This window comes from Rutidosis leptorrhynchoides, chromosome 1 (assembly GCF_046630445.1).
Source record: "Rutidosis leptorrhynchoides isolate AG116_Rl617_1_P2 chromosome 1, CSIRO_AGI_Rlap_v1, whole genome shotgun sequence".
Lineage (NCBI taxonomy): Eukaryota > Viridiplantae > Streptophyta > Magnoliopsida > Asterales > Asteraceae > Rutidosis > Rutidosis leptorrhynchoides.
This window is the reverse complement of record NC_092333.1, coordinates 467,276,530-467,303,611: the sequence shown is the minus strand read 5'-3', so window position 1 is coordinate 467,303,611 and position 27,082 is coordinate 467,276,530. Positions and strand designations below refer to the sequence as shown.

The 27,082-nt window shown below is 35.0% G+C and overlaps 1 protein-coding gene across 1 annotated transcript; it reads left to right on the top strand.

Moving 5' to 3' along the window:
* The first annotated feature begins 17,252 nt into the window (after positions 1 to 17,252).
* Positions 17,253 to 19,189, top strand: LOC139904593 (uncharacterized). Its single transcript, XM_071886531.1, has 3 exons — positions 17,253 to 17,615; positions 17,703 to 18,106; positions 18,535 to 19,189. The coding sequence occupies exons 1-3, from the start codon at positions 17,253 to 17,255 to the stop codon at positions 19,187 to 19,189; spliced, it is 1,422 nt and encodes a 473-aa protein (XP_071742632.1).
* Positions 19,190 to 27,082: the final 7,893 nt, after the last annotated feature.

The window sequence follows — 27,082 nt, the reverse complement described above, 5'->3', positions numbered from 1 at the left end:
CGAAACCTGAGTAAACGTTTAACACGTAGCCGTGCTAATTCCCTAGTGTTATTATTACCCAAAATAACTTAATAATTCCTTTCAAAGTAGCAAATTTTGTCACAGCTTCAGCAAGACAATTTCGACTTTTCGTTGGAAACAACCTTATTATAACTTTGATATATATGCGTGCTCTTTTATTGTTACCGGGGAACCTTTCATATTCCACCATATTACCATCAGCGTTTAATCATCTAAAAACACAATTCTCCTGAAACCACCTCGGATTAATAACCGATGATTCAGATATCGTAGCATTAAATGCAGAGGAAACAGAAAAATGGTAGATGGTCTAAATGGCCAAAAGTTTGATGATAAAGAAAGGAGTGTTAGGAATGCTCGATAGAAAATTTGGTACTGAAAAACAGATTGAGCGAACTATGAAGGAGACCAAGGACAAATACAGGGACCAAACCCTATATTCAAAGAATCCAGGTAATTCTGAATCCGTTGACATCTTTAGAGAATATCTTGCTCCGAAGTCATGTTAAAATCTTGCGGAAAATTTTTTCTTCATCAACCTTCAAACTTGGAAATTCCAAAATATCATCATAAATATCTTAGATATTTCTGAGGATATTTTCATAAATATTCTCGTCCAAAATTATATACCTCTTCGTGCTTCCTGTGTTTCATTATATTGGAAACTTCTGAAAAGTCTAAGTGTAATTTATGAATGAAATATGGAGAAATGTAAAGAAATTGATGCATGAATTAGTATAATATAATGACACTTGATCAATGTGATTATATTATAGTAAGTCATGCTGAGTTTCTAATGGAACGTGATGATTCACGGATCATAACATCATCATGTGCCATGTTACATAACTCTTTCATTCTGCTTAACTTCTGAACATATCAAGAAAGTATATTCTTGATAGTTCTATTCTCAGTGATTCTAGTAATTTGACAAATCAAATCGTGTTGTTACGTTCTTTCTTGTTTAGAACATTAAGTTCATTCGAAACTCCATACTTACGAATTCTGGACCGTTAATCGCTTTACTAGAAATCGAGAAGATAATAAAAAGGCAAAGAAATCCAAAATATAAGAGAAAATATAAAGTTCGATACAACACATAAATTACAAACCGTGTATCTCAATGTTTATCGCAACATAAAGACATGAGAGAATTAAAAACACTATAACCCTAAGGGCGAAGTAGAAGTAAACAGATTCCTCCGGTGGAAGTTGGAAAAGAAGAATGATTGTTGCAATAGTAAGGATAAGAACAAGGATCAGAACTGGATTAAGCATTTTCACAACCTTTTGAATTTGGGAATTGAGTATAGGAGAGGTAAAAGTTATGGAACGGAAAAAGTTTAATTTATAATGGAAATATCAGACAAAGTAATCAAGGCAGATCACCATATTTAATTATAGAGATCTTAATTTCCTTATTCGCCGAGAATCAAATCTTTTACATTTTGAAGATTTTCTGTAAATCCCTTGAATTCCGGAATTCAACCAAGACAACGTCAAAAGTTATGACGAAAATTATTTTTCTCATTCCACTATTTAGTGATAGCTTCACTCGTACACTTCACATAAGCGAATTGTTTTATTTATATTAATCAATAATTATAGAACTCGATTTATCGACTCATATTCGTTATGAAAACATTTTATTGTTAACCATGACAACCACGATCAAATTTCGGGACAAAATTTCTTTAACGGGTAGGTACTGTGATGACCCAGAAATTTCTAACCAAATTTAAACTTAATCTTTATATAATTTTGACACGATAAGCAAAGTCTGTAATGTTGAGTCTTAAATATTTTGAAGTATTTTCATTTATGCAATTACCCTTGACTACTCCCGACGATTCACGAACAACTTTGTATAAATAAAAATGTATATATATATATATATATATATATATATATATATATATATATATATATATATATATATATATATATAAGAATATAAAATATTTTGATTCAATAATGTATACCTTAATTAATTTGAATATAAAATGTAAAATAATAAATAGAATAATTAAGTAGTAACAAAATGACTTAGTATATATATGATTCTTATTAATAATTATGATTATATGGTAATATAGATAAATTGTATAAATATTAAATATTCAACATATATTATCATATAATATATAGTATTAATAATTGAATGTAATTACAAGTTAAATAATATATATATATATATATATATATATATATATATATATATATATATATATATATATATATATATATATATATATATATATATATATATATATATATATATATATATATATATATATATATTTGATATAGTATTATTGTTATTACTTTTATTATTACTAAATATCAACATCAGTATTATTAACCCAATTATGTAGACATTTAACTTATTATACCTTCATTATTATTAGATATTGTTTAATACTCATTATTATATAAAATATATTATATAATTATATTACATAATTGATAATATGTAATACTAATATATTAAGTATAGTTGTTACAATAATATTATTACTTTTTTTATTATTACAATATATATCCGAATTAATAATATTATGTTATAAATATGAAATTTTATTATCATTTTTATTATTATTATCATTATCCCTATTATTATTAGCATAATATTTTTAGTTTTATAAATATTATTACTACTATTATTAATATCATTATTAATATTAATTATTAACATTATCATTATTAATAATTATTAATATTATTATTATTATTATTATTATTATTATTATTATTATTATTATTTATTATTAATATTAATGGAATTATTATTATTAATATTTATTTATTTAAACATGAATTAAAAGAGTGAATCACTTGCAGATCCTTTACAACTGTATTTGATAGGTACTTCGGTCTCTAATCTGATTACTAACTCGAATTCCATCAGTAAGAAAATAAATTCTGTTTAGAGTCCACATCAAACTTTATTTTTCTTTATTGATTTATTCTGTACGATTAAAATCCTTATCAAACTGTAGGTAATTTCTTCTCTGTTCAAGATAGTACAAATCACGACCTTAATGAAATTAAATCTGTTAGTAGTTGCAATCAGACTTTTATTTTTTTGTTTTTCTTGTTTGTTCATTCTTCTGCTGGATTCCTTGTGTCGATCCATCAATCTGCCATAAAGTAATAGATATGCTCAATAATATGGATTAACTCATTCATTCCCTCAATACCATCCTCCACTCATTTAACTTTCACAAACCACCATTTAATCAACATCTGCTACTGCTAATGTACTGCTACACTTGCTTGTTTTTCTTTTCATTGTATCTATCACCACCCACCTTCAACCATAGAAACCATCTCCTTGATAAACACCCGACTAAAACCAAATGAATACCATTTTTACCGCCGCTATGAATTGTTGTTGAAACCACCATCAAACTGTGTGAAAACTTCTTCTTTTATCGTGGAGATGAGGGCCGAAGGAAAACCCACTTGTGTTTATTGAAACCCACTTGTGTTTGACGAAACCCATTTAGGATTACCACCTTTTGAACCCTCACTAACGAGACCACTATGGAATCATTCTTACACCCTACAACCACCATTACACCACCATGATCACCTTTTCTATCTCTATATCTCTCTATATATCGTTTTATGTTTTCTATTTAGAACCCAAGAACCATTGAAACTTATACTTTTTACTTGTGTTTTACTTCAACTATGAACCACCGTAATAATTGCAGCTGCTAGCTCATATTCCAATCCTATTTTTCTGTTTATTTGTAAACCGTAAAACACCACTTCATGCTACTGTGTACTGCTATTACACGTCCTACATAATCAATACAAAGTTTATCCTACTCAAGAAGAATAAAAGTACTTTCTTGTTACAATAAAAATGAGTGAAACGAATTGGTGGGACTAAGTTGGAAATATAATGGCAGACAAAAACAAACCACTTGGCTTATTTTATTCACTCGATGGCTGCTTCTTTTATTTATTTTCTTTTGAAATCACACAGCTCGATCCTACTGCAACTGCCATTTATTTTTCTTTGTTCAACTTAAACGATCGCAGCTGTATATTTTCTTTCCTTCTTCTATTGCTGCTCGAGCCAAATAGGAACCAAACCCCACGTTTTCTTTCTTCTGAGGAGCAAGTTAACAAATGTAAAAGAGAATTGATATGAGTGATTAACATTTATTTGGGATGTGGGGTACAAGATGGGGATGTATTGGATTACAAAACCAATCCAACGACTCCATTTAAAACAGCTTCTTTACTTCGGTTTGATTATGAGTGATTAACATTTATTTGGGGTTTGTGGAGTAATTTAGTCTGATTACTTATTACAATCATGGGCTAGTTTAATTTTCGAAATTGGGCTTGAGAGTGTTGGGCCAAAATAAAACAAAAACGTGTTATATATATATGGAGATGGTATTATTCTAAGAAAACTCAATTGGTTGAATGGTTGGGGTGTGTTTGTGGGTCAGCGAGAGGTCGGAGGTTCGAGCCCGGGTGCAGACAGTTTAATTATTTTTCTTCGAAGTTCTTCCTATTAAGGTAGTTATTATTATTATTACTATTATTTTAATTATTGTTATCATTTTTATTATTATTATCAGTATTAGGAAAATTGTCATTTTTATAAGAATTATTATTATTATTATTATCATTATTAGTACTATACTTAGTGACATTATTATTATTTTTATCATTATTATTATTACTATAATTATTATTATTATTATTATTAGAATTATTATTATTAATCAAATACATCTTTTATTTATTATTAGTAATATTGTTTTACAAAATAAATATTTGTTATATAAAAAATATATTTAAATACATATGACATAACGATATTAATATTTTTATAATAAAGACCAATTATGTATCTAATGTATATGGAATAAAAATAGTTAATTAAGTTATTAATGAAACATATAATTTACTAAAATAATAAAATAATATATAAATTTGTCCGATTACAATTATATGTGATAATATATATACTTGATATAGCTTCGTGAATCCGAAGCCAACCCTATACTTGTTCAATGTCGTCATATGTATTTTTACTACAAAATACAGTATTGTGAGTTTCATTTGCTCCCTTTTTAAATGCTTTTGCAATATATATTTTTGGGACTGAGAATACATGCGCTTTTATAAATGTTTTATGAAATAGACACAAGTAATCGAAACTACATTATATGGTTGAATGATTGAAGCCGAATATGCCCCTTTTGCTTGGTAGCCTAAGAATTAGTAAACCACTCTACTAATTGACGCGAATCCTAAAGATAGATCTATTGGGCCTAACAAACCCCATCCGTTGTAGTGGATGCTTTAGTACTTCGAGTTTTTATATCATGTCCGATGGATGTCCTGGAATGATAGGGGATATTCTTATATGCATCTTGTTAATGTCGGTTACCAGGTGTTCACCATATGAATGATTATTTTTGACTCTATGCATGGGACATATATTTATGAAAATTGGAAATGAAAATCTTGTGGTCTATTAAAATGATGGAAATGAATGTTTATGATAAACTAATGAACTCACCAACCTTTTGGTTGACACTTGAAAGCATGTTTATTCTCAAGTATGAAAGAAATCTTCCCCTGTGCATTTGCTCATTTTAAAGATATTACTTGGAGTCATTCATGACATATTTCAAAAGACGTTGCATTCGAGTCATTGAGTTCATTAAGATTATTATTATTAAGTCAATTATAGTTGGATATATTATGAAATGGTATGCATGCCGTCAACTTTAGATGTAATGAAAGTTTGTCTTTTTAAAAACGAATGCAATGTTTGTAAAATGTATCATATAGAGGTCAAGTACCTCGCGATGTAACCAAATGTAATGTATTCGTCCAGATGGATTAGGACTGGTCGTTAGAGCTGGGAACAGTTGCTATTGTTTTCTTGACGGTTTCTCCGGATACTTTCAAATTCCAATCGCACCCGAGGATCAAGAGAAAACCACATTCACATACCCTTATGGTACTTTTGCTTACAAACGCATGCCATTTAGATTATGCAATGCCCCTGCAACATTTCAAAGGTGCATGATGGCGATTTTTCACGACATGATAGAAGAATGCATGGAAGTTTTCATGGATGAGTTTTCAGTCTTCGGTGATACTTTTGAAACATGTCTAGTTAATCTTGAACGAATGCTTATTAGATGCGAGCAATCAAATCTAGTACTTAATTGGGAGAAATGCCATTTCATGGTTAAAGAAGGTATCGTTCTTGGTCATAAAATTTCAAAGGAAGGAATTAAAGTGGATAGAGCTAAAGTAGATGTAATTGATAAGCTTCCACATCCCACCAATGTTAGAGGAGTTAGGAGTTTTCTAGGGTATTCTGGTTTTTACCGACGTTTCATAAAAGAATTTTTCTAAAATTGCCACTCCTATGAATAAACTCCTAGAAAAGGATGCTCCATTCATCTTTTCGGATGAATGCATCAAATCTTTTAATATTCTTAAAGAAAAACTCACTAATGCGCCAATCATGATAACTCCAAATTGGAATCTACCATTTGAACTCATGTGCGATGCAAGTGATTTTGCAATGGGAGCCGTTTTAGGTCAAAGGATTGAAAAACGATTTCAACCTATTTATTACGTTAGTAAAACGTTACAAGGAGCACAAACGAATTACACAACTACTGAAAAAGAACTCCTTGCTATTGTCTTTGCTTTTGACAAATTTCGTTCATATCTCGTTCTAGCTAAAACGGTGGTCTATACCGACCATTCTGCTCTTAGATATCTATTTTCGAAACTAGATGCCAAACCACGATTAATCCGTTGGATCTTACTCTTACAAGAATTCGATATTAAAATCCGAGACAAAAAGGGAGCAGAAAATCTCGCCGCTGATCATCTTTCTCGCCTTGAAAATCCTGAATTAGAAGTTCTAAATGAATCGACCATACAAGACAACTTTCCTGATGAATATCTATTGAAGATCGATTATAATGAAATTCCATGGTTTGCAGACTATGCAAACTACTTAGTATGTGGATTCCTTGAAAAAGGGTTATCGTACCAAAAACGAAAGAAATTCTTTAATGATATAAAACACTATTTTTGGGAAGATCCACATTTATTCAAAAGTTGTCCCGATGGAATAATACGCCGATGCGTATTCGGAGATGAAGCTAGTTAAATCTTAAACCATTGTCACACAGGACCAACAGGAGGGTATTATGGGCCTCAACTTACAGCAAGGAAAGTCAATGACGCTGGATTCTATTGGCCTACAATTTTCAAAGACGCACACCTTCTTTGTAAATCCTGTGATGCATGTCAAAGGGCCAGAAAAATAAGTCAACGTGATGAAATGCCACAAAACGTCATTCAAGTATGTGAAGTATTTGACGTTTGGGGTATTGACTGTATAGGTCCATTTCCAAAATCTCATAATAATCTCTACATTCTCGTTGCCATTGATTATGTATCTAAATGGGCGGAAGCACAAGCTCTCCCAACTAACGATGCACGAGTTGTAGTCAACTTCTTAAAATGTCTTTTTGCTAGGTTCGGAACACCGAAAGCTTTAATAAGTGATCGGGGTACTCATTTTTGTAATAATCAACTAAGGAAAGTTCTCAAAAGATATGGAGTAACTCATAAAATCTCCACTGCTTATCATCCACAAACAAGTGGACAATTTGAAAATACCAACCGAGCTTTAAAACGTATTTTAGAGAAAACTGTAGGATCAAATCCGAAGGAATGGTCCATGAAATTGGAGGATGCACTCTGGGCTTTTAGAATAGCCTATAAAACTCCAATTGGAACCACACCTTTTAAACTTGTTTACGGAAAAGCATGTCACCTTCCAGTAGAAATTGAGCACAAAGCATTTTGGGCTTTGAAGACATGTAATCTTGATTTGCATGAAGCCGGACGTCTACGGTTAAGTCAACTAAACGAATTAGAAGAATTAAGACATGATGCATATGAAAATTCGTTAATCTATAAGGAAAGAACGAAGAAATGGCATGATAAAAGAATCAGAAGTTCAAAAGAATTTAAGAAAGGAGACCGAGTTCTTCTTTTCAATTCACAATTCAAGCTATTTCCTGGAAAATTGAAATCAAGATGGTCTGGACCATTTATAGTCAAAAGAGTTTTCCCATATGGAACAATAGAATTGATAAATTCAAATGGGATTGAATTTAAAGTTAATGGTCACAGAGTTAAACACTATATTCATAGTCCGAGGGAAGTTGACAATGAAGTCAATCATAATTTCACCACCCAAGAAAACCCTCAGAATGAAAATATAAATATGTTATCAACGACATATGAAAAGCCAAAAGTGGAAGATGGGGAGGCTTCAAACTGGAGTGATGAAGAAGAATTTCTATATAAACCTCCCATTCCAAGAAACGAAGAAAAATGTGAACAGGAAGTTCAAGTAGAAGTGAAAGAACCAAGAAAAGATCACCCGGAAAAGGTTAACAAACCAACTCTACTTACTAAAGTAGGAGACCCAGGTGAATTTATCATTTCTTGCTTGCTTAATGATGGTGCTATGTATAATGGGCTTGCAGATTTAGGAGTGAGTGCAAATGTTATGCCTCTTTCCTTATATAAAAGATTAGGTGTGGGTAAATTAAGACCAACCAGAATAGGTGTTCAATTATTTGATCAAACCATTAAACACCCGGTTGGAATAGCCAATAATTTACTTGTTAAAGTGGGAAGTTTGACCTTTGCTACAAATTTCATAGTTATTAATATGGAGGAAGACCTTGATATTCCTCTAATTTTAGGTCGCCCATTTTTAACAACCACTGAAGCATTCTGTGATGTAAGAGAAGGTAGAATGACACTTAGGCATTGTGATAAATCGGTCACCTTTGTGAATCGAAAGTTTAGATCTCCATCAACCAAAACTGTTGAACCAATAAAAACGCCTAAGTGTGGGGAAGATGAAGAAACACCTAATGATGACCCGATAACAAAGAACCCCGTTATTGATACGAAATTAGATGAATCCGTTTTTAACAGTGCAACGAAGAAACTTTATAAACGGATTCAAGATGCTAGGATTAAGGGGAACTTTAAGTTATGTAACCGATTAGTATCTAATTTGTCGCCTAAAGAAAAGGCGATGTTAATTGAATTTGTGAATGTTACAGAGGAAATCAACAAATGGCTTGAAGCAAAAGTCAGAGATTTGAAAGTTGTTGATGTTCCAATTGAAGTTAATAATAAAGTTAATCACAATTTCGATACCACAGCTAACTAAGTGTGGGGAGATTCAAATGTTTTAAAGGATAATATAATGTTGTCTAGGGTTAGATTTTCTGTTTTCGTGTAGTTCTCAAAAATAGAATCCGAATGGTCTTTCCCTAGCAGACCCTAAAGAACTAGTCTTCTCCCTTCATTCTGAATTTTTATTTCTTTTAGGTTTTACGAGATGAAGAATTCCTTTGATCTGACCCATGGTCTACTACTACACGCTATGATTACTAAACATAATAATAACACTTTCCCAAGTGAATTGGTATCATTCATAAGAGGAAAAATGGATGAAGTGAGGAAAGAACTCAGGAAAGATCATCATAAGACACATTTTGGTAAAGGAAAATCAAAATTCGCAACAAAAAGAAGAGCACGACACCTTGAAAGATGTCATAAATGCGGAAAATGGTCACACGGAGGGAAATGCTCAAACAATCAGACACATTCTAATACTGAGTTCGTTACTTTATGCAGAGAAGGACCGTTCATATGTTTAGAAGAAAAGTTATTGAAGAATCGAGGTTAAGCCTATGTAGCTATGGAAAACCAAATTGAACGACTCTCCTATGAGTCGACTAAAGTAGGTCTCTGAGAATTCTATCTCACAGGTAAGTATGTACAGTTTTTATTTGTTTTTATTTATTGCTTTTAACCTTTTGATAATAAATGCTGAATCGTTCGCTATAAAGTATTAAATTGATATTCAATAAAATTAGGTATGTGAAACCGAAATTATTGATATCATACAAAAATTTAATTCATCACTGCGAAATTTACCGTTTATTCATAAGGTATAAATATCTTTAATCAATCAATCTAAAATATTTCAGAAATTTGTCAGGAGTAAAACTAGATAATATAGCCGAAATTACTTTACCCAAAAGAGGGACGCATATTTTTGTTAATATTTGATTGATTAAAGTGGGATAAAAGACCAAAAATATTTTTATTTTTATTTTTACCTTGTTTTTAAAATTAATATATAACTATATTATTTTAAATGTAAGTTTGAAAAATTAATAATATTTATAAAATTTTATGCATTTTAAATTTAAGTTTGGTGTGAATTTAAAAACAAAAATGTACTTTATTTCATTAAGTTAAAAATATGATTTCTAAAATTCATCATGAGTTAAAGACTAGGTCATTGAACCGAAATTGCTTTACCCGAGGGCGGGGCAACAAATTTTGTTATCATTATTTTTAATCTTATTGATCTAAAGTATGCCAAAAATGTAAAAAAAAACCCAAAAACCTTTGCTTTTAAAACAATCGCTTTGAAATTGAAAATTTTAAAAATTTGGCTAGGGACGAACTAGGTAAACGTACCGAAACGACCTCATTCTAAATATCAAGAAACAAAATTTTAAATTAATTAATCAATTGTTTTATAAGTGAAGGGTTTTATTTAAATATATATATATATATATATATATATATACATATATATATATATATATATACATATATATATATATATATATACATATATATATATATATACATATATATATATATATATATATATATATATATATATATATATATATATATATATATATACACCCCATGCGATCGCATGGGGTTTGTACTATAAAACCATGCGATCACATGGAAGCCCATAACTGGTCAGGAACAAAAGGCCACGAGCTTGTTCTCTGTCTCACACTTACACACACACATCCATGAACAAACACACTAAAACACCCCTAAAATCTTCAGTTTTTCATCAAAATCAACCAAATTTCGTGCTACAATCCGCTATAAACATGCCTTTCTTCAGATGGGGGAGCAAAAAGGTAGAAATTTCACCCCTAAACTCTTTAATTTCTCAGTTTTAGTGATAATTACAACTATTTTACCTAATTTAATTTTGATGATTTCTAGCTTAATTAGAGTTAAATTATTAGTATATTCTGCTTGTATAACCTAGATTGATGCTATTTGTCATGATTTAAAGCCTTAAACTTCAAAAATTTTAGAAATCTGGGGTTTGTGTTCTTGTGCAATTTGGGGCTTTTTGATATAAACAGGTTATGGCCAATTTTTGTTAAGAATTATTGCTAAATTAAGTAGTGTAACATGTTTAGGTAGCTAAATGATCCAAACTTTGATCCTAAACATGATTTTTGAACATCAAAGTGGACTTTTTAAGTCTAAAATTCATAAACTTGATTAAATTGATGTAATTGCCATTTGAAACTTGTTTAATTGCTAGTAATGGTTATTTTAACATGTTATTTGAGTTGAATGCTTATGAACTTTGTATACATTTTCATATATGCTTATTTGAAAATTTGTAGAATTGATAAAAATATGAAAATGAGTATATGTTTAATATGGATTAAACATGTTATTGTAATTGTTTTAATTTGTTATTTTGCTAACACTAATGCATATTTGGATACACAAATTTTGTGTTTAATGTGTTTTGCAGAGAAATACATATACGGATGGTGCATCATCGTCTATACATCATGAACAAGAACCTGAACAAGAACCTGATCAAGAACCACAACCGGAACCACAACCTGAACAACAAAAACATAATGATCAACACATGCTATATTATGAGGCGGAACCAATGTTTTACACTCATTATCGTCAATTTCAACCTCACCCGAGGATTATGCACCCACTTATCGATGACCAACAGTTACATCCAAATCTAAGATTCGATCGTTGTTGGACTGAATACCCGAAATTTCAAAAGAACATGCACATTCTTTACCACAGAAATATTGAAATGCCTCGGGTAATCGATTGAGAGCCTTTGGAAGCAGTTCACCTAGCCGAACCGGTTAGGGATTTACTAGTTCAGAGGTATGGTAGCTCTACATTTAACGATTGGATCCGCTTATTTACTACACGTAGAACTGTATATAGAGAATGGTGTGTTGAATTGCTTAGCACTATAGAGTTAAATAATGAAGTTACTATGAGAGGAGATAAAAGTTTTATTAGATTTCTTTTAGGAGGTACAATGTACAGAATGTCCATGTTGGACATGGCTAGAGATCTATTAATCTACATCACCGCTGATATTATTACACCTGATTGTAATAGTCTAATTACTGAAGGTGAAAGAGTAGATAGGAATTTTGACGCTAACGCCATATGGAGGCGTATGTCACAATTTAGGGAATTTACGCGGGGTGGAAGACACTCCTACTTAGATATTGATAGAGCAGAGCTCCGGATAATACATAGATTCTTAGCGAACTCGATTACACAAAGGGGTAGAAACAAAGAGAAAATGACCCTAAACGATTTATTCTACCTGAAGTGTATTCGAGACCCGAGGAGCTTTGTTAGAATTCCTTATTGCGTAGGCCATTATCTTTCTAAAGTTGTTGAGGGTATGCAAGCAGGAAGTATTATAGGGGGAGGTATTTTTATTACTCTCATTGGAGAGTACTTAGGTGTAGATAAAGAGCATGGGTGTCCGATGGTAGAGATTGAGGAACAAGCCGAGAGCATAGGCTTGCAGGTTTATCAGGGTGCAAGGGTACTAAAACGGAGGCATAATATGCCAATACCATATCAGGGCACCCATCCACAGGTAGAGAGGGGTTCGGATGAGGAGATGGAGGAAGCAGATGACATTAGGGATGTCATTAGGGATAGTTATACTGATGTCTTCCAGCATGTAGATAAGGTGAAAATGAATAATCAGGCTAGGCATCATCAGTATGAGCAGTGGAGAGCCGCGAATGAGTATGAGAACTCCAGGCGACGCCAACACGATAGCTGGCAAGTTCATCAACACCAAATCATGAGCCAGCTATCATATCAGGTACCAAATAACTACATCCTGACTCGACCTGCTTACTATCCACCACATCAGCCCGACATGTGACCACCCTTTGACCTGTATGACCCCAATCAAGCCTATAGGACACCTATCACCAACCATGGAACCCGAGCGATGATATAAATTGAAATCCCTATCCAAATCAATAGTGTTCCATTGGTGATTTCTTATCTTTTATTATTTTTATCTATTTATGTTAAACATTTAACATTTTGATACTTTTATGTAATGTTTAACATTATTTTGTACTAATAATTCATTTTTGTAATTTGAAAGTGGGATATTAAGTCCCATTTCAAAATACCATGCATGTTTTTATTTGTATTGTATGTATTTTATTTCATGTACACAACAGAGTAAAACAACGCATTTTCAAAGACTGGCATTAAGTTCAGCAAAAACAACTAATTTTGACGACAAGATGCAAAATATATGTGAAATAACAACTGCAGGAATGAACAAATGATGTGCACCATTTATCATTCAAACAAACAACAATATATTTGGAAACTTTGGTAAAATTTAATCATTTTTCTACGCTAATCACCCTCAATAATTTAAATTGTTACTGATTTCTTGCAAATGAGGACATTGCAAGATCTTAAGTGTGGGAAGGGATTAAATTCTTTCGGATTTTAAAAAAATTGACTTATACACTTGGTTTAATAGCCAGCGTTAAACTTTACTAGTAACTCAGTAGTTGTATTAGAATCTAACGCAGTAGTTTTATTTTTTTTATATACTGACTACCCACTTCTAGTAAAATTTTTTAAAAAAATTCAATTAAATGAACTCAAAATCATGTTTATACATATTTATGAACAATAAAACTAGGTATTAACACCGAAATTATTGTTACCTCGGAAAGGACATAAATTGAGAAACAACCCAAAACGCGTGGATTCATTTAAAATGGAATAGAAGAGAATAAAAAGGCAAAGAAAGAAAAATAAAAGCCAAGTGTGGAAAAAATTTACCAAGTTATTTAGAACATATATCACATATTTTTGTACAAATAATTTAAGTTACTTTTGTTTTGGATGATATTAATCAGTTTTACCGAGTTTATTGTAATATAAATGGAATTTAAAACGAAGTAAAGTCTTCCGAGAAAAAGACACGCACTTCTTGATTTAGGTCAGGAAGTTGTCGTCCAGACCAGTTGTAGAGTCTTCGAAAAACCTTGAAAAGTTTTCTCGAAAATCAGCTGGAAATCCACGGACCTCGGCATCAAATAGGGTCGCTAAGTGGTCAGACTTATCCTATCCATGAGAGGATCTGTCGCATGGAGTGAAATATCTGGCCAAGTGCTATAAATAGCAATCGAATTCGGACGAGAGGATTATACCATTAAACAAAGTATTAAGACCTTGTTACAGTTTAAATTCCCAATTAGTTGGAATATTTGACTTCAGGTATAAGGTTAATTTGGCGAAGACTCTCGCATTTTATAATTATGACCGATGGACTATTATGGACAAAGCCAGATGGACATATCGAATAATCCAGGACAAAGGACAATTAACCCAACATATCAAACATCATGATTACGGAAGTTTAAATAAGCATAATTCTTTTAATTTATATCTCATCGTACTTTTATTTACCGTCATTTTATTTATCGTCATTTTATTTATCGTCATTTACTTTACGCTTTAAATTAAGTTGTATTTATATTTAATGTTTTACATTAGGTTTTAATTGTCACTTAAGACATAAACTCGACAAACCAGTCACTAAACGGTAAAAACCCCCCTTTTATAATAATAATAATACTACTTATATATATATGTGTGTGTGTGTATATATATATATATATATACATATATATAATATATATATATATATACATATATATATATATATATATTCAAATATAGTTTAAAATAAATATAGCGTTAAACTTAGTGAGCTCCCTGTGGAACGAATCGGACTTACTAAAAACTACACTACTCTACGATTAGGTACACTGCCTATAAGTGTTGTAGCAAGGTTTAGGTATATCCATTCTATAAATAAATAAATAACTTGTGTAAAATTGTAACGTATTTAATAGTATTTCGTAGTAAAATTAATAGTATTACGTACTATACCTCGAATAACATCAATAGGCGAAGGATAATCTATTAGAAAGATCCTTATATTCCCGCTATTTGCTTGAGGACAAGCAAAGCTAAGTGTGGGGTATTTGATATCGGCCAAAAAGTCACGTTTTTACCCCCGATATTGGGCCCTAAAACCCATAAAGTTCCAAACTTTATTGCAAAAATAATCGCTATGTCGGTTAATTTTGTAGATTAAGTAATTACAAAGACGATGCAAAAAGAATCAAGTAGAACGGAGCTAAAACGAAGAATCTAGAGCAAAAACGGCGAAAGACAAGAAAACGAGTTACGGTCCAGGAAATCAGGCTGACCAGGCAAGCTAAACAGCCTGCCAAACGGCTTGCCTGGCTCAGAAATGGCCTGCCAAATGGCCCAAGCAAACGGCCTGGCTTGGAAAATGACCTTGCCAAACGGCCTGCCAGCCGTTTGCAGGCAAAAATCAAGTCTATTTAAAGGGCTTTCTCCATCCAATTCAACACACACTCAATTTACAATTCATTTTATATTCTCAAGTTTTAGGTTAGTTTTTAGTAGTAGCTAGCTTAGCTTTTATTTTTCGGAGGATATTCCGGCGAGTCCCTGCGATCTAGGGCAGATTTCTTCGGCCTTTTCAGGTTTTTATCCGAAACGCTTGTCTTTTGTATTAAACATGTATCCTTACCTTTTATGTTTAATAATGCGTTCCAATATTACCATGATAGCTTAAGTAATCTGTATGTTTCCATGATAAAAGTTTGGGTTAGCGTAATTATGTTAAATTAGTACGATTATTGTTATTAGGCTGAACTAGGAAGTCTGATAGATTTGTATGCTAGCATCTTAAGGATTGACCAACCTAGGTTGTGATCAGGACTTTTCCACCTATATGAACTTAGCTACTTCATAGGATTAAGACCCCTGGTTATACTGTATCTGAAGATTCTATGGACTCGGTATGGCCGGAATTTCCAAGAGGCATTTAATGCGCTTTTAGGACACGGAACCTAGGAATTGAGACATGAATGACCTAGTATGCCTATTGACTATTCCAAAGAGACCTCTTAAGAGATGTTAAGATCTAGCCAGTACCCTGACTGTATGATCCAAATCTATTGCATGTTCTTGTTTGATTGTTGCCCTAGGATTAAGTCATACCAACTGTCTAGGCACCTGTTAGGTTTCTATCTGCTTTACTTTCAGTATATCAACTTTAATGCTGTATAACGTTCGTCTTGGTTTGATCTCATTAGTATGATGAAATGGTTGTTAGTTTTCATTTAAGGCTTTGTCAACTAAACCCGACGGACTCCTTCTGTTTGTGATCAGTGTTCAATCAACACGGCACGTTGTTATTCAGTTAACCAAACTGATAATGAGGGTTAGGATTAGAACTCAACTCGCTAATAAACCTAGTGCTTTACTAAGGGTAACCTCCGAGGTATTGTCACGTTTCAGTTATACAACCACGTGACATACTTTTCACTGCTCAACGAGAACTCTGAGAGTTTAGAGATAAGTATGTCTGTGTAATTGGCTCATCCAACCAGATCTACACCATTTCAATCATAAGATTTAATATCAACATAATTACCTTTCCCTAACCCAAACTGATATCTTGGTCAACATTTCCCTGATCTGCACACTCCGGACATCCTCCCACTTTATTTACTTTTCCGCAATTAGGATTTTAGCTTAAACCAACTACTATCTTTTATCCAGGTAATTTAAATAAAAGACAATTATCCACTTGATCTTCAATTCATTAAACCATTCAAAAGCATGACCCTAGGTTAACTTACACCTTCTACATTAGAAAGTTAAAAGTAAATTTAGGCCCCGCAAAATATAAATTAAACGACAACTTCTCTGTGCTATACCAAATTTGACACCATGCGACCTAACGACACCGCACGAACAAAACCGTATGTTTTGGCTATATCAACCAACCAATTAAACAGGTTGGTAACTGCTTATATTGTGGCAATGTCCGGGCATACCTCATTGATTAACGCAATTTCTTTTTTACGGGTGTTATACAAGCCTGAGGTTTCTAGCTGAATGGCTAAATGGCAGTTGAATTAGGGGAACACGAAATAAACTTTTCTTCGCGAAGCGCGGTTAAGGGTCAAATACTTGTGGATTACCTGGCAGAGTTACCCGCAGATGTTGAAGCATCTGCTAAACATCAAGACACGCCTGCACCAATTCTGACGTCGTGGGAGTTATACACCGATGACGCCTGTAGCGCAGTGGGCGCAGGTGCAGGGGTAATTTTAACTGGCCCGGATGGTGAAGAGCATACGTATGCATTGCGGTTTAATTTTGATGTTACAAACAATGAAGCAGAATATGAGGCTTTGTTAGCGGGTATGTGGATTGCGCATAAATTGAATGTAAAAGTAATGCACGCTTATGTGGACTCAAAGCTAGTATGCAGCCAAGTTAACGGTGACTTCGAAGTGCATGACATAGCCATACAGCAATATTTATCGCTTGTTCATAACCTCGCCGATCAGTTTGAAGCTTTTCAAGTTTCTCATGTAATGCGAGGACAAAATAAGAAAGCGGACACACTTAGCAAGTTGGCCGCATTAGCCTTTGATCATCTGGGGAAAAGAATTCTCATAGAAAAATTGCATGCGAAATCCATTGTTATGATGCCCTTAGTGGCACTTGTTGAGGAATCCATCTCAACATGGATGACACCCCTCATTGCTTTTTTGCGGGATGGCACGTTGCCCGCAGATTCTGCCGACGCAAAGAAAGTTCGTACCAAGGCACCAATGTATGCCCTTGAGGGTGATTTCCTATATCGAAGAAATTATTTAGGACCGCATTTAAGATGCATTGGCCCAAATGAAGCAGAGGAGGTTGTACGCGAGGTTCATGAGGGTGCATGTACTCTTCACTCGGGGCACAGGTCTATTATGTCAAAGATTATGCGGTTAGGTTATTATTGGCCAACCATGTACGCCGACACTGCAAGCATAGTTAAGCGCTGTGAATCTTTCCAAATACATGCGCCAATCAGCAGAGCACCTGCGCATCCAATGATTCCAGTCTCCTCACTATGGCCATTCTGCAAATGGGCAATTGACATAGTCGGACCATTTCCAAAAGGCCGAGGTAATATAATCATTTATTACATATCATAATTATACAACATACATCAGTATCTTACGCATACTCTGCATACGCAGGAAATATCAAATTCTTGATTGTTGCAATCGACTATTTCATAAAGTGGGTAGAAGAGAGACCGCTGGCAACAATTTCAGGGAAAAGAGTGCGGAATTTTGTATGGGAAGACATTGTCTGTTGATTCGGTATACCAAACAAAATTGTTAGTGACAATGGCACGCAGTTTGCGGGGGATCCTTTTCCCAGTTGGTGCGCAGAGCTCAATATTAAGCAAACTTTCCCATCGGTTGTACACCAGCAAGCAAATGGCCAATGTGAAGTTACCAACCGAGATATAGTGGCCAGAATAAAGGCCAGACTGGGTCATGGCCATATTGGTTGGGTAGATGAGCTGCCAAAGGTGTTGTGGGCACATCGAACAATGCCTAAAGCAAGCACTGGCGAGACTTCGTTCAGCTTGGTATATGGTTCAGAAGCTGTTGTGCCCGTAGAAATTGGGGTACCAACGTTCCGCATCCAGAATTTCGATGAAGAATCCAACTCGGAAGCTTTGCGAGAGAATCTTAATTTGCTAGAAGAACGCAGACTCTCTGCGGCAGTCAAGGAAGCTAACAATAAGCAAAAAATCGCAAAGTATTACAATCTGCGTGTACGTTCACGCTCTTATAAATGTGGGGATCTAGTATTGCATAAGAACGACGCAAGTCATGTAGAAGATACTAGAAAATTGGGCCCCTACTGGGAAGGCCCATACAGGGTAGTGGGAGCAAGCAACATAGGGGCATGCCATCTTGCTACATTAGATGGGAAACCTGTGAAACGCACTTGGCATGCGACGCTGTTGAAAAAGTGTTACATGTAGCTGGTTGGACCTGATCATTCCAACATGCTTTAGCACATTATTTTTTCTTTTAATGTAATTTCCGTCCGTTTGGATGTGTAGCGGTTGTAATCACATTTAATGCCAATGAAAATATTTACTCGCGCATACCTTTTCTATATATATATATATATATATATATATATATATATATATATATATATATATATGTTTCATCTTTTCGTATGCGGTTTCCTGCCTACATAAGGGGTGTCCTCTAGCCCCCGCGCGGCAGAAGCCTATTTGGTTACAAGGCTAGACATGCACGTCAGGTGAAGGGAATTGGTTTTCCCCTATCCAAGTGTCACGCAGACTAGAAGGCTGCAAAGTCGACTTAAAATACAAGCATTGGTTTGCGTGTGTGTAATTACTCTCTCGCATTGGTTTGCTTGAGGAACTCTTAAGTATAAAAGCATTGGTTTATTTTTAGTTGTGTTGCTTACCATACAGCTAAAGTGCACCTCTAGTACGTAACAAAGCAAGAACGCAGTAGCTTTTGAGTCTAAAACACTTAGGGTGAATTTGATAAAATATTAGTTTATTTTACGCAATGCCCGCGTATGCGCATAAGTTTTGGTTAGCCTACGCGCATAGGCATGCGGTTTATATTTATTTTGATTCGCGATACATGAACAATATAATAAACGCAGTAATGTACATACAAAAATTAACAGTCACATTGTGCTAAACGCCTGCCCAACACGGGACTTAGGCCTCAAAAAATTAATTACAATAACCCGCCTAAGCATAGGACTTAGGACGCAAATGTTGGGAAAATTGTTTTCCAATTACAAATCTTCCTTAAGAAAGTTATCAAGGGACGCATTCGGATCTGCAGAGAAGACGTTCAGGTTAGGGATTGGGATGGATTGGATGTCATGTTCTGCTTCAAGAAGTGACGCGGCAGTACCCTCCTTCAAGTATTTCTGCACAATTTCGGGGTACAGCGGCACGAGTTCGCAGCCTTTGATCACTTCCAGCAAAACCTTGTTGCGGTCATGCTCTTTCAACGCGTCAAAATAAGCATTGAATCTTTTTAGTTACGGTATCTTTGTCCATAACCTTTTGCGCAAGGGCCGGAAGAGAGGTGTGTAGTTTCAACAAATCCGCCTCTGCTAGCTCGCGGCCGGTCACCGCGTCGTCCTTTTCCCTACTGACCCTGTCAAGCTTAACCCGCAGATGCTCAGTCACACCCTTCGCCTGATCAACCGCCCCCACCAGCTCTTGATTTTTCTTCCTCTCCGCAATCAAGGCAGTTTTCATCTCGGCCGTAGAAGCTTCGGCAGCCTTGCGTGCCTCCTCCGCATCTTTCCTGTCATTCCTCAGCTGGTCAACACCCGCTTGTAGCAAACCGAGCTCAGTTTCTTTCCGCATTGCCACTTGGTGCAAATTGGTGGCACGGCGTGCATGATCCGAAAACATGCCAAAAAACACAAGGCCGTTTTGAATGAAGGTGTCGTGTGCTTGACGGAAGGGCAGTGCGGATAGTTGCTCACGAAATTCCACTGGAAAGATTTGTTGCAAAAAGGCAGACTGCTCGGCGGCGTTCTCTGTGGAGGACTGGGTGAGCTGGGCAAGATTAGCCAGGCGGAAGCTACCGTGCGGTGGCGTAGTATCTGAATCCAAGTCTATGGCCCGGTCTTTGGAGGTGGCAGTTGCTTCGAGGTCAGGATTCACCCGCGGCGGCGTCTGATGTGTATCATCAATATGCTCTGCGAGTACATGTGTAAGTTAGCACAAAGGAAACAATCATGCGGTATTCGAACAATAAGACGCTTACCAGTAACTGGGGGAGGCAGATCTGCGGACGGCTGCTCCACAGGGACAAAATTATCATTCCGCATATCCTCCTTTTGTTTAGGAGTCAGTTTCTTCTTTTTTTGTTGATTTGTTTATGTAGTCGCGGCTCCCTTGCGCTTGTTGGCCGAAGTCGCGGAGGCGAAAACCTCATTCTCGCCGATTTTTTCTTGCTCCAGCTGCTCATTGACGTTTTGCTTGCGGAAGGTGATATCCGCAATCTTCTCGGCGGTAAGAACTTTCTTCATCTTCATCTCTGCAAATATACGCGAGCAGTTAGAATACATATAAGTATGCAGCCGCGGTAAATATATTAACATGCATGTATACTATTCCTACCCTTGCCATTCAGTGTGATTATGGCTGGACGCATGTTCTCCCATGGCCAGTATGCCGATATCTTTCTTAACCGCAGCATAATGTTCCCATACGATCGATGCACAAGCTGTGCGTTAGCGCACTCCGCTAACAGTTTTGTTTCCTCATCATCAAGGATGGGGGTCTTGTTCACATCTTTCGCCACGCTATCGCACCAAATTAACGTTTGCAGAAAATTGGCTCCGACGACTGACTGGTCGATATAAAAGAAGGTTTCTTTCCAATGGCCAGCGTTAGATTTGGGGGTTTTGGTAAAATTCTGTCGGGCAAAGAAAGTGAACCAGGACTTATGGTGGGTGGCCAGACGGTATAGATGGCAAAACACCTTCACTAATGGTACTTTATTTAGCGCAACGCACCACATCTGAAAAAGCACTATCTTCCCTATGGCATACGGATGTAATTGCCCTAATCCTACGTGGTAATGGTCTAGAACGCCTAGAAAGAAGTCCGAAGGTGGAACCCTAAAGTTTCCGTGCTTAAAGGCGTGTTCGTATATGGCTACCTTCTTCTCCGGTGGTTCCTGGGCACGTTGGTTCGCATGGGGTGGCACCGGGTTGTACTGTTTTAACAGTGGGTACTGTTTCACTAACGAATCTATATGCTTCTGTTCTATAATCGATACTACGCTATCTACAAGTGTCTCAGTTGCTTTTGTCATTTTCTAAGAGTAATCGAAGAATTACTGAGCTTTTACGGCTTGCCGGAATACGCGAAAATTGATCGGAATTGATTAAGCAGAGTATCGGAGAAGCTTTTGGCAGAAAAGTAGAAATGAGGCTAAAACACGCCTATTTATAGTGAAGTGTTGGTGTAGTGGGTTGAAACGGTTTCATCGTAGGCGTACACATGTCTAGATCTGACGGTGGGCGTTTTTTATCGCGCATGCATCTTTGCTTACAGTTCCCAATATGGAGCGAGTGGCTCACACGCGCCTGATCAATGTCACTTTATGTCTTGTCAGCTGAATGGGCTTCTGCGACAGTGACAGGCATTTAATGACCTCGAGCTGCGTGTGGTAAATTTAATGCTCGTTTCTTTTTCTTTTTCTTTTTGCTTAATAGTTTGCTATCATATGTCTTGCGTCAAATAACACCAAACTGGGGGGGACATAATGATACCGCGACCCGCATGCGCATACTATACGTATGCGGGTAAGCATCAGTATGCGCATGCGCATGGAATATCTGCGGTAAGCGGTAGCGCATTGAATGTTTTGTTCCCGGTATGGCGGTTACTTGTTGACCAAGCGTGGTAATCTTTTCCATAATTATATCCGAGATACGGGGGAGTTGGTTATGGAAAGAATTATCGCTAGAATTAGGGGTTGTCTATATATACTAACCCTAATCGTCATTCTTGACAATAACACGTAACACATCTTACGTAACAACTATTATCATCATCTCTCTTATCTTATAGGGTTAACAGGTTAGTTCTCTTACGACTGTTGCCTACAACCTTACTTAGGGCTTTCTGATCGATGGCCGTCGTCGAAGGTGGACTTAATCACTTAGCCACCCCACCGACATCATCATGTCGGCCAGGGTTATTTACGGTAGTCGGACCGGAGACCTAAGTTCTAAGATCCTTAAACCTCTTTAAATGTATTGAGCGTGCATATTTACCTTCTGGAAAATATACGCATGATCAATAATTATATTATATTATATTATATTATAATTTATAATAAAAAGTTAAAAGACTCGTGAATTAAAGAATTTGTTTAAATAAAATACATATAATTCTATTTTTTTAAAACTTAGGAATTTTTCTTAAGCATTATTACATTCAGTTTATACAAACATATATAAAAATTACTGTAATGGGTAAATTTCCACCTTCAACTTAAAATACTACGGAGTACAATACAATGTTAGAATAAAAGGACACTAATTACTTATCACATACTCCCTCCCTCCCTCTCATTACAAGTTAATTTACATTTTGTAAACAATTTTAGGAAATTCTACCAACTTTATTCTCCACCAATAAGAAATATTCTCTCTCTAGAATAACCTCTTTTGATTAACTGAAATACAAAGTGAACACTTGAAATGAAACATCTTAAAATGAAAATTTGGACACTTTAAATGGGACGGAGGGAGTACTTTTTTGAACTGCGGTTAAGAGTCACTGACTGAGTTTGAACGCGATATCCGAACCCACCCACCCATTATCTAAGTTAACACAGGTAGTCACCAATTATCAAAACAATTGGTGGTGGAGGTTTAGAGTGAAAAATAATGATTTATGGTATACGGTCATAAAAAATATATATGGTGTCGATGGCGGTCTCGCCTATACTCTCATATTAATAACAAAAGTCTCACGTGCACTTGCCTACCATCATAAAAAAGGTAGATTTTTAGACTCGAGAGGTATTCCATTCACCTCTTCTTTTAAAAAAGTAATTTAGAAAGGTAAAACTACTAGTTTATGGAATGAACTTTGGTTAGGGGAGGTCAAACTTAAGGATAAATATAATCCTCTCTTTCGACTTGATTTAAACAAAAATGCAACTATCCATGATCGGGCCCGGGGAAAAACAATGGTATTGTTCCTATTTGGTTTTGCTCCTGTGAAATCTCGGGTAGACTTCATGAGGACCTCACCAATCTATCTAACAGTTTATCTAGTTTTGTGCCTTGTAACAATTGCAACACCAAATAATCTTGGGTCTTAACTTCTCATGGTCGGTTCTTGGTCAAGGAACTAGCATATACAGTATTGTCAAACAAGATAGTATAATGAGTGATTATGCGGTAGCTGAAACTTTGATCAATAAACTGGTACCTTTAAAGTTATTATATTTATTTGGAGAGAAAGGCGCTGATATGACCGAAACGGACGGTTTTATTTATACGGTGTCGTCAGACCTCAAGGCGTCAGAATCAGCTACCAAGAGAGGGAGGTAATAGTTTTAAATTTATATTTAGCGGAGCCTAAATCGTACTACTCCTTATTATGAGTAAGGGAAGTATGACCTAGGGTCGTATTTTTAAAATATCAGTAGAATCGAACCTATAATTAAAGCTTAAGATAATCTTAGAGTGAAGGAGTAGTGGGTTATTACCTAATTTTGGGTTTTCTAGTTTATAAGATAAAGTAAAGTAAATGCGATAAAATCTGTAATTCGGATAAGGTTAAAACAAACGCATACTGTGATTTTATCAGTTACTTTACCGAGATTATGGAATGTTGGCTCATGAATAGGTAGTGACCTTGTATTCATTACACTGGTCCTAAACGCCCATGTCATAAGACATGTCACTGGGTAATGCGTTAGGCTTGAAGATTCTGAATAGACAGCAACGTCCCTTACTCCCCGACGCCCGTGCAGTCTGACTACAAGCATACACATTCAGACGGCTCATCCAATTGAGCGACTCGGTTGGGTGACGTATTAACATTCCACAAATGTCTAAACTTTCTTAAGCATAATAGAATACAGAGTTTGCCATATCCGAGAGACGTGATGTGTTTCGATGCTAACCAATTGTGAAGGAATAAAGAGGGCGGAAACCTTCTTTTCTCCTTTCTTCCAATTATTTCATAGTATCAGCTAACCAATCATCTTTATCTTCACATTCCGATTTTTCAGATTTTTTACTATTAACTTCATTGTTTTCATTCATCTCTTCATTAACTTCTTCTTCCTTCTCATCAAACAACTCATGCATGAAAATTACCTCATCACGATCAAGACCTCGAACTTAGCATCTTTTGATTTATCTTCTTCAGTAGCAATTAACTTCTTTATTTCTTGATCATACTCTTCTTCTCCCATTTCAAACTCCCATAAGTACCTCAAACCAGGTTCATGAACATCAACCCTATTCACTTCTCTAATAACATTCACCTTTTCAAAACGAACTTCCTTAGAAAATTCAGATTAAACAGGAACTTTACCCTCGAAAAGTTTGAATAACTTAGTAACATTGCGCTCTAAGTTTTGAATGGACGCTTGATGATTATTTTGTACTTGGAAAAGTTGAGCTTTTATGTTTTCATTAGCTTCATTTTGATTTTTGATAAAAGTGAGGATGCTTTCTTCAAGATTAGACTTCTTATCATTAGAAGAATTTAGAATGAAAGGTGCTCTAACAGGAAAGAAACCAGTTGGGTTTTTATTATTAGTAGGATAAGGTGCATTATAATTATTACGGTAGTTTGGGTTTCCTTGAAAATGATTCACATACAAAACATTCTCAACTTGCTCCATAGTAAGACTAGCGACACAATCCTTAGTAGCATGAGGACCTTGACATTTTTCACAACCTACCTTAATCATATGCATCTCCTTAGTAAGCTTTTCAATTTGTCTTCCTAAATTACCCAATTGCACATTCATAGCCTTAACCATATCTTCAGAATCATAACTAAAAGATTTTGCCGAACGAGAAATATCTAAGTCTTGGTGCCATTCATGGGAATGCGCAGCCAACTTATTAATCAAAGTTTCAGCTTCTTCGACAGTTTTACTCATAATGTTCCCTTCAGTAGATGTATCAATCTCTCTTCTCGTAGCAATATCACAACCCTTATAGAAAGTAGTTACCTTTTTAAAATTTATCCAAACCATGTTTTGGACAACCTCTAAGCATTTGACCAAATCGAACCCAAGCAGAATAAAGAGACTCATTAGTTTTCTGACGAAAATTAGCAATTTCAGTTTGAAGGGTGACAGTTTTAGACGCAGGAAAGAATCGAGTGAGAAACTTTTCAACCATCGTATCCCAACTAGTAATATCTCCTTCAGGTAACGAGTTCAACCATTCTCTAGCTTCATCTTTTAGCGACCATGGGAAGAGACGAAGATAAATAGTATTACTTTCCACATTATTAATGTTAAACAGATTACAAATATCTTTAAAATTCCAAATGTGGGCATTAGCATCTTCCTTCTACGTACCCCTAAATTGATTATCTTTAAGCAAATGAAAAATAGGACCCTTCATATCAAAATTTTCTTTTATTTCAGGCTGAGTAATAGCATGACATAATCCTTCCCGACCTGCTTTCATTAACGCTTCCATTGAATCAGTCATTTTAATTTCTGAATCAAAAAGAGATCCTAAATTAGAATCAGGACTAGACGGGGGGCTAGATAATGAATCATCATTAGAAATAGTTCCCTCTTGGAAATCTAATTTCTTAACAATTTTCGAATCCTTAAAAAGTTTAAATAATATATCAGGATTTGACAACGTTCTTTGTAAGACCGGTTTCTTGGACCGAGTAATCATGTGATCTAAAATCATGAAAAGAAATATTTTAGGAGAAAATCTTTTAAGCCTTAAAGGATATATATATTTAAGTTTTATGTTTATATTAATATTTAAGAAATATCTTAGTATATTATTGAATTTTAAATAAATAAATATAATAAATATTAATAATATAATTAATAATATAAATATTAAATAACAACTTTTATCGCATAACAACGAATAATCAAACATACACGGCCTATTGAATCTTTCAATACTTAAGTGACCCGTCAACGTCTAGGTTCGAGCAGGAGCCTTTAAATCGGAACCCCAGCAACCCTCCCCTAAAGGAAGATAGTCATCACCCATTTTCAAGAAATATCAACAACCAAAGTATATCCAACTTCCGTATTTACCGCGCTACACTTCCCCGGCAGCGGCGCCAAAAAGTTGATGTGCAAAAGTGTGTAGTGCTTAATTTGCCTTT

Coding starts and splice junctions, on each gene's coding strand:
- LOC139904593 (XM_071886531.1), top strand. CDS start 17,253: ATGGCAGTTGAATTAGGGGAACACGAAATAAACTTTTCTTCGCGAAGC. Junction 17,616..17,702: donor CTTATGTGGACTCAAAGCTA/GTATGCAGCCAA, acceptor CTCGCCGATCAG/TTTGAAGCTTTTCAAGTTTC. Junction 18,107..18,534: donor ACTCTTCACTCGGGGCACAG/GTCTATTATGTC, acceptor CAAAATTGTTAG/TGACAATGGCACGCAGTTTG.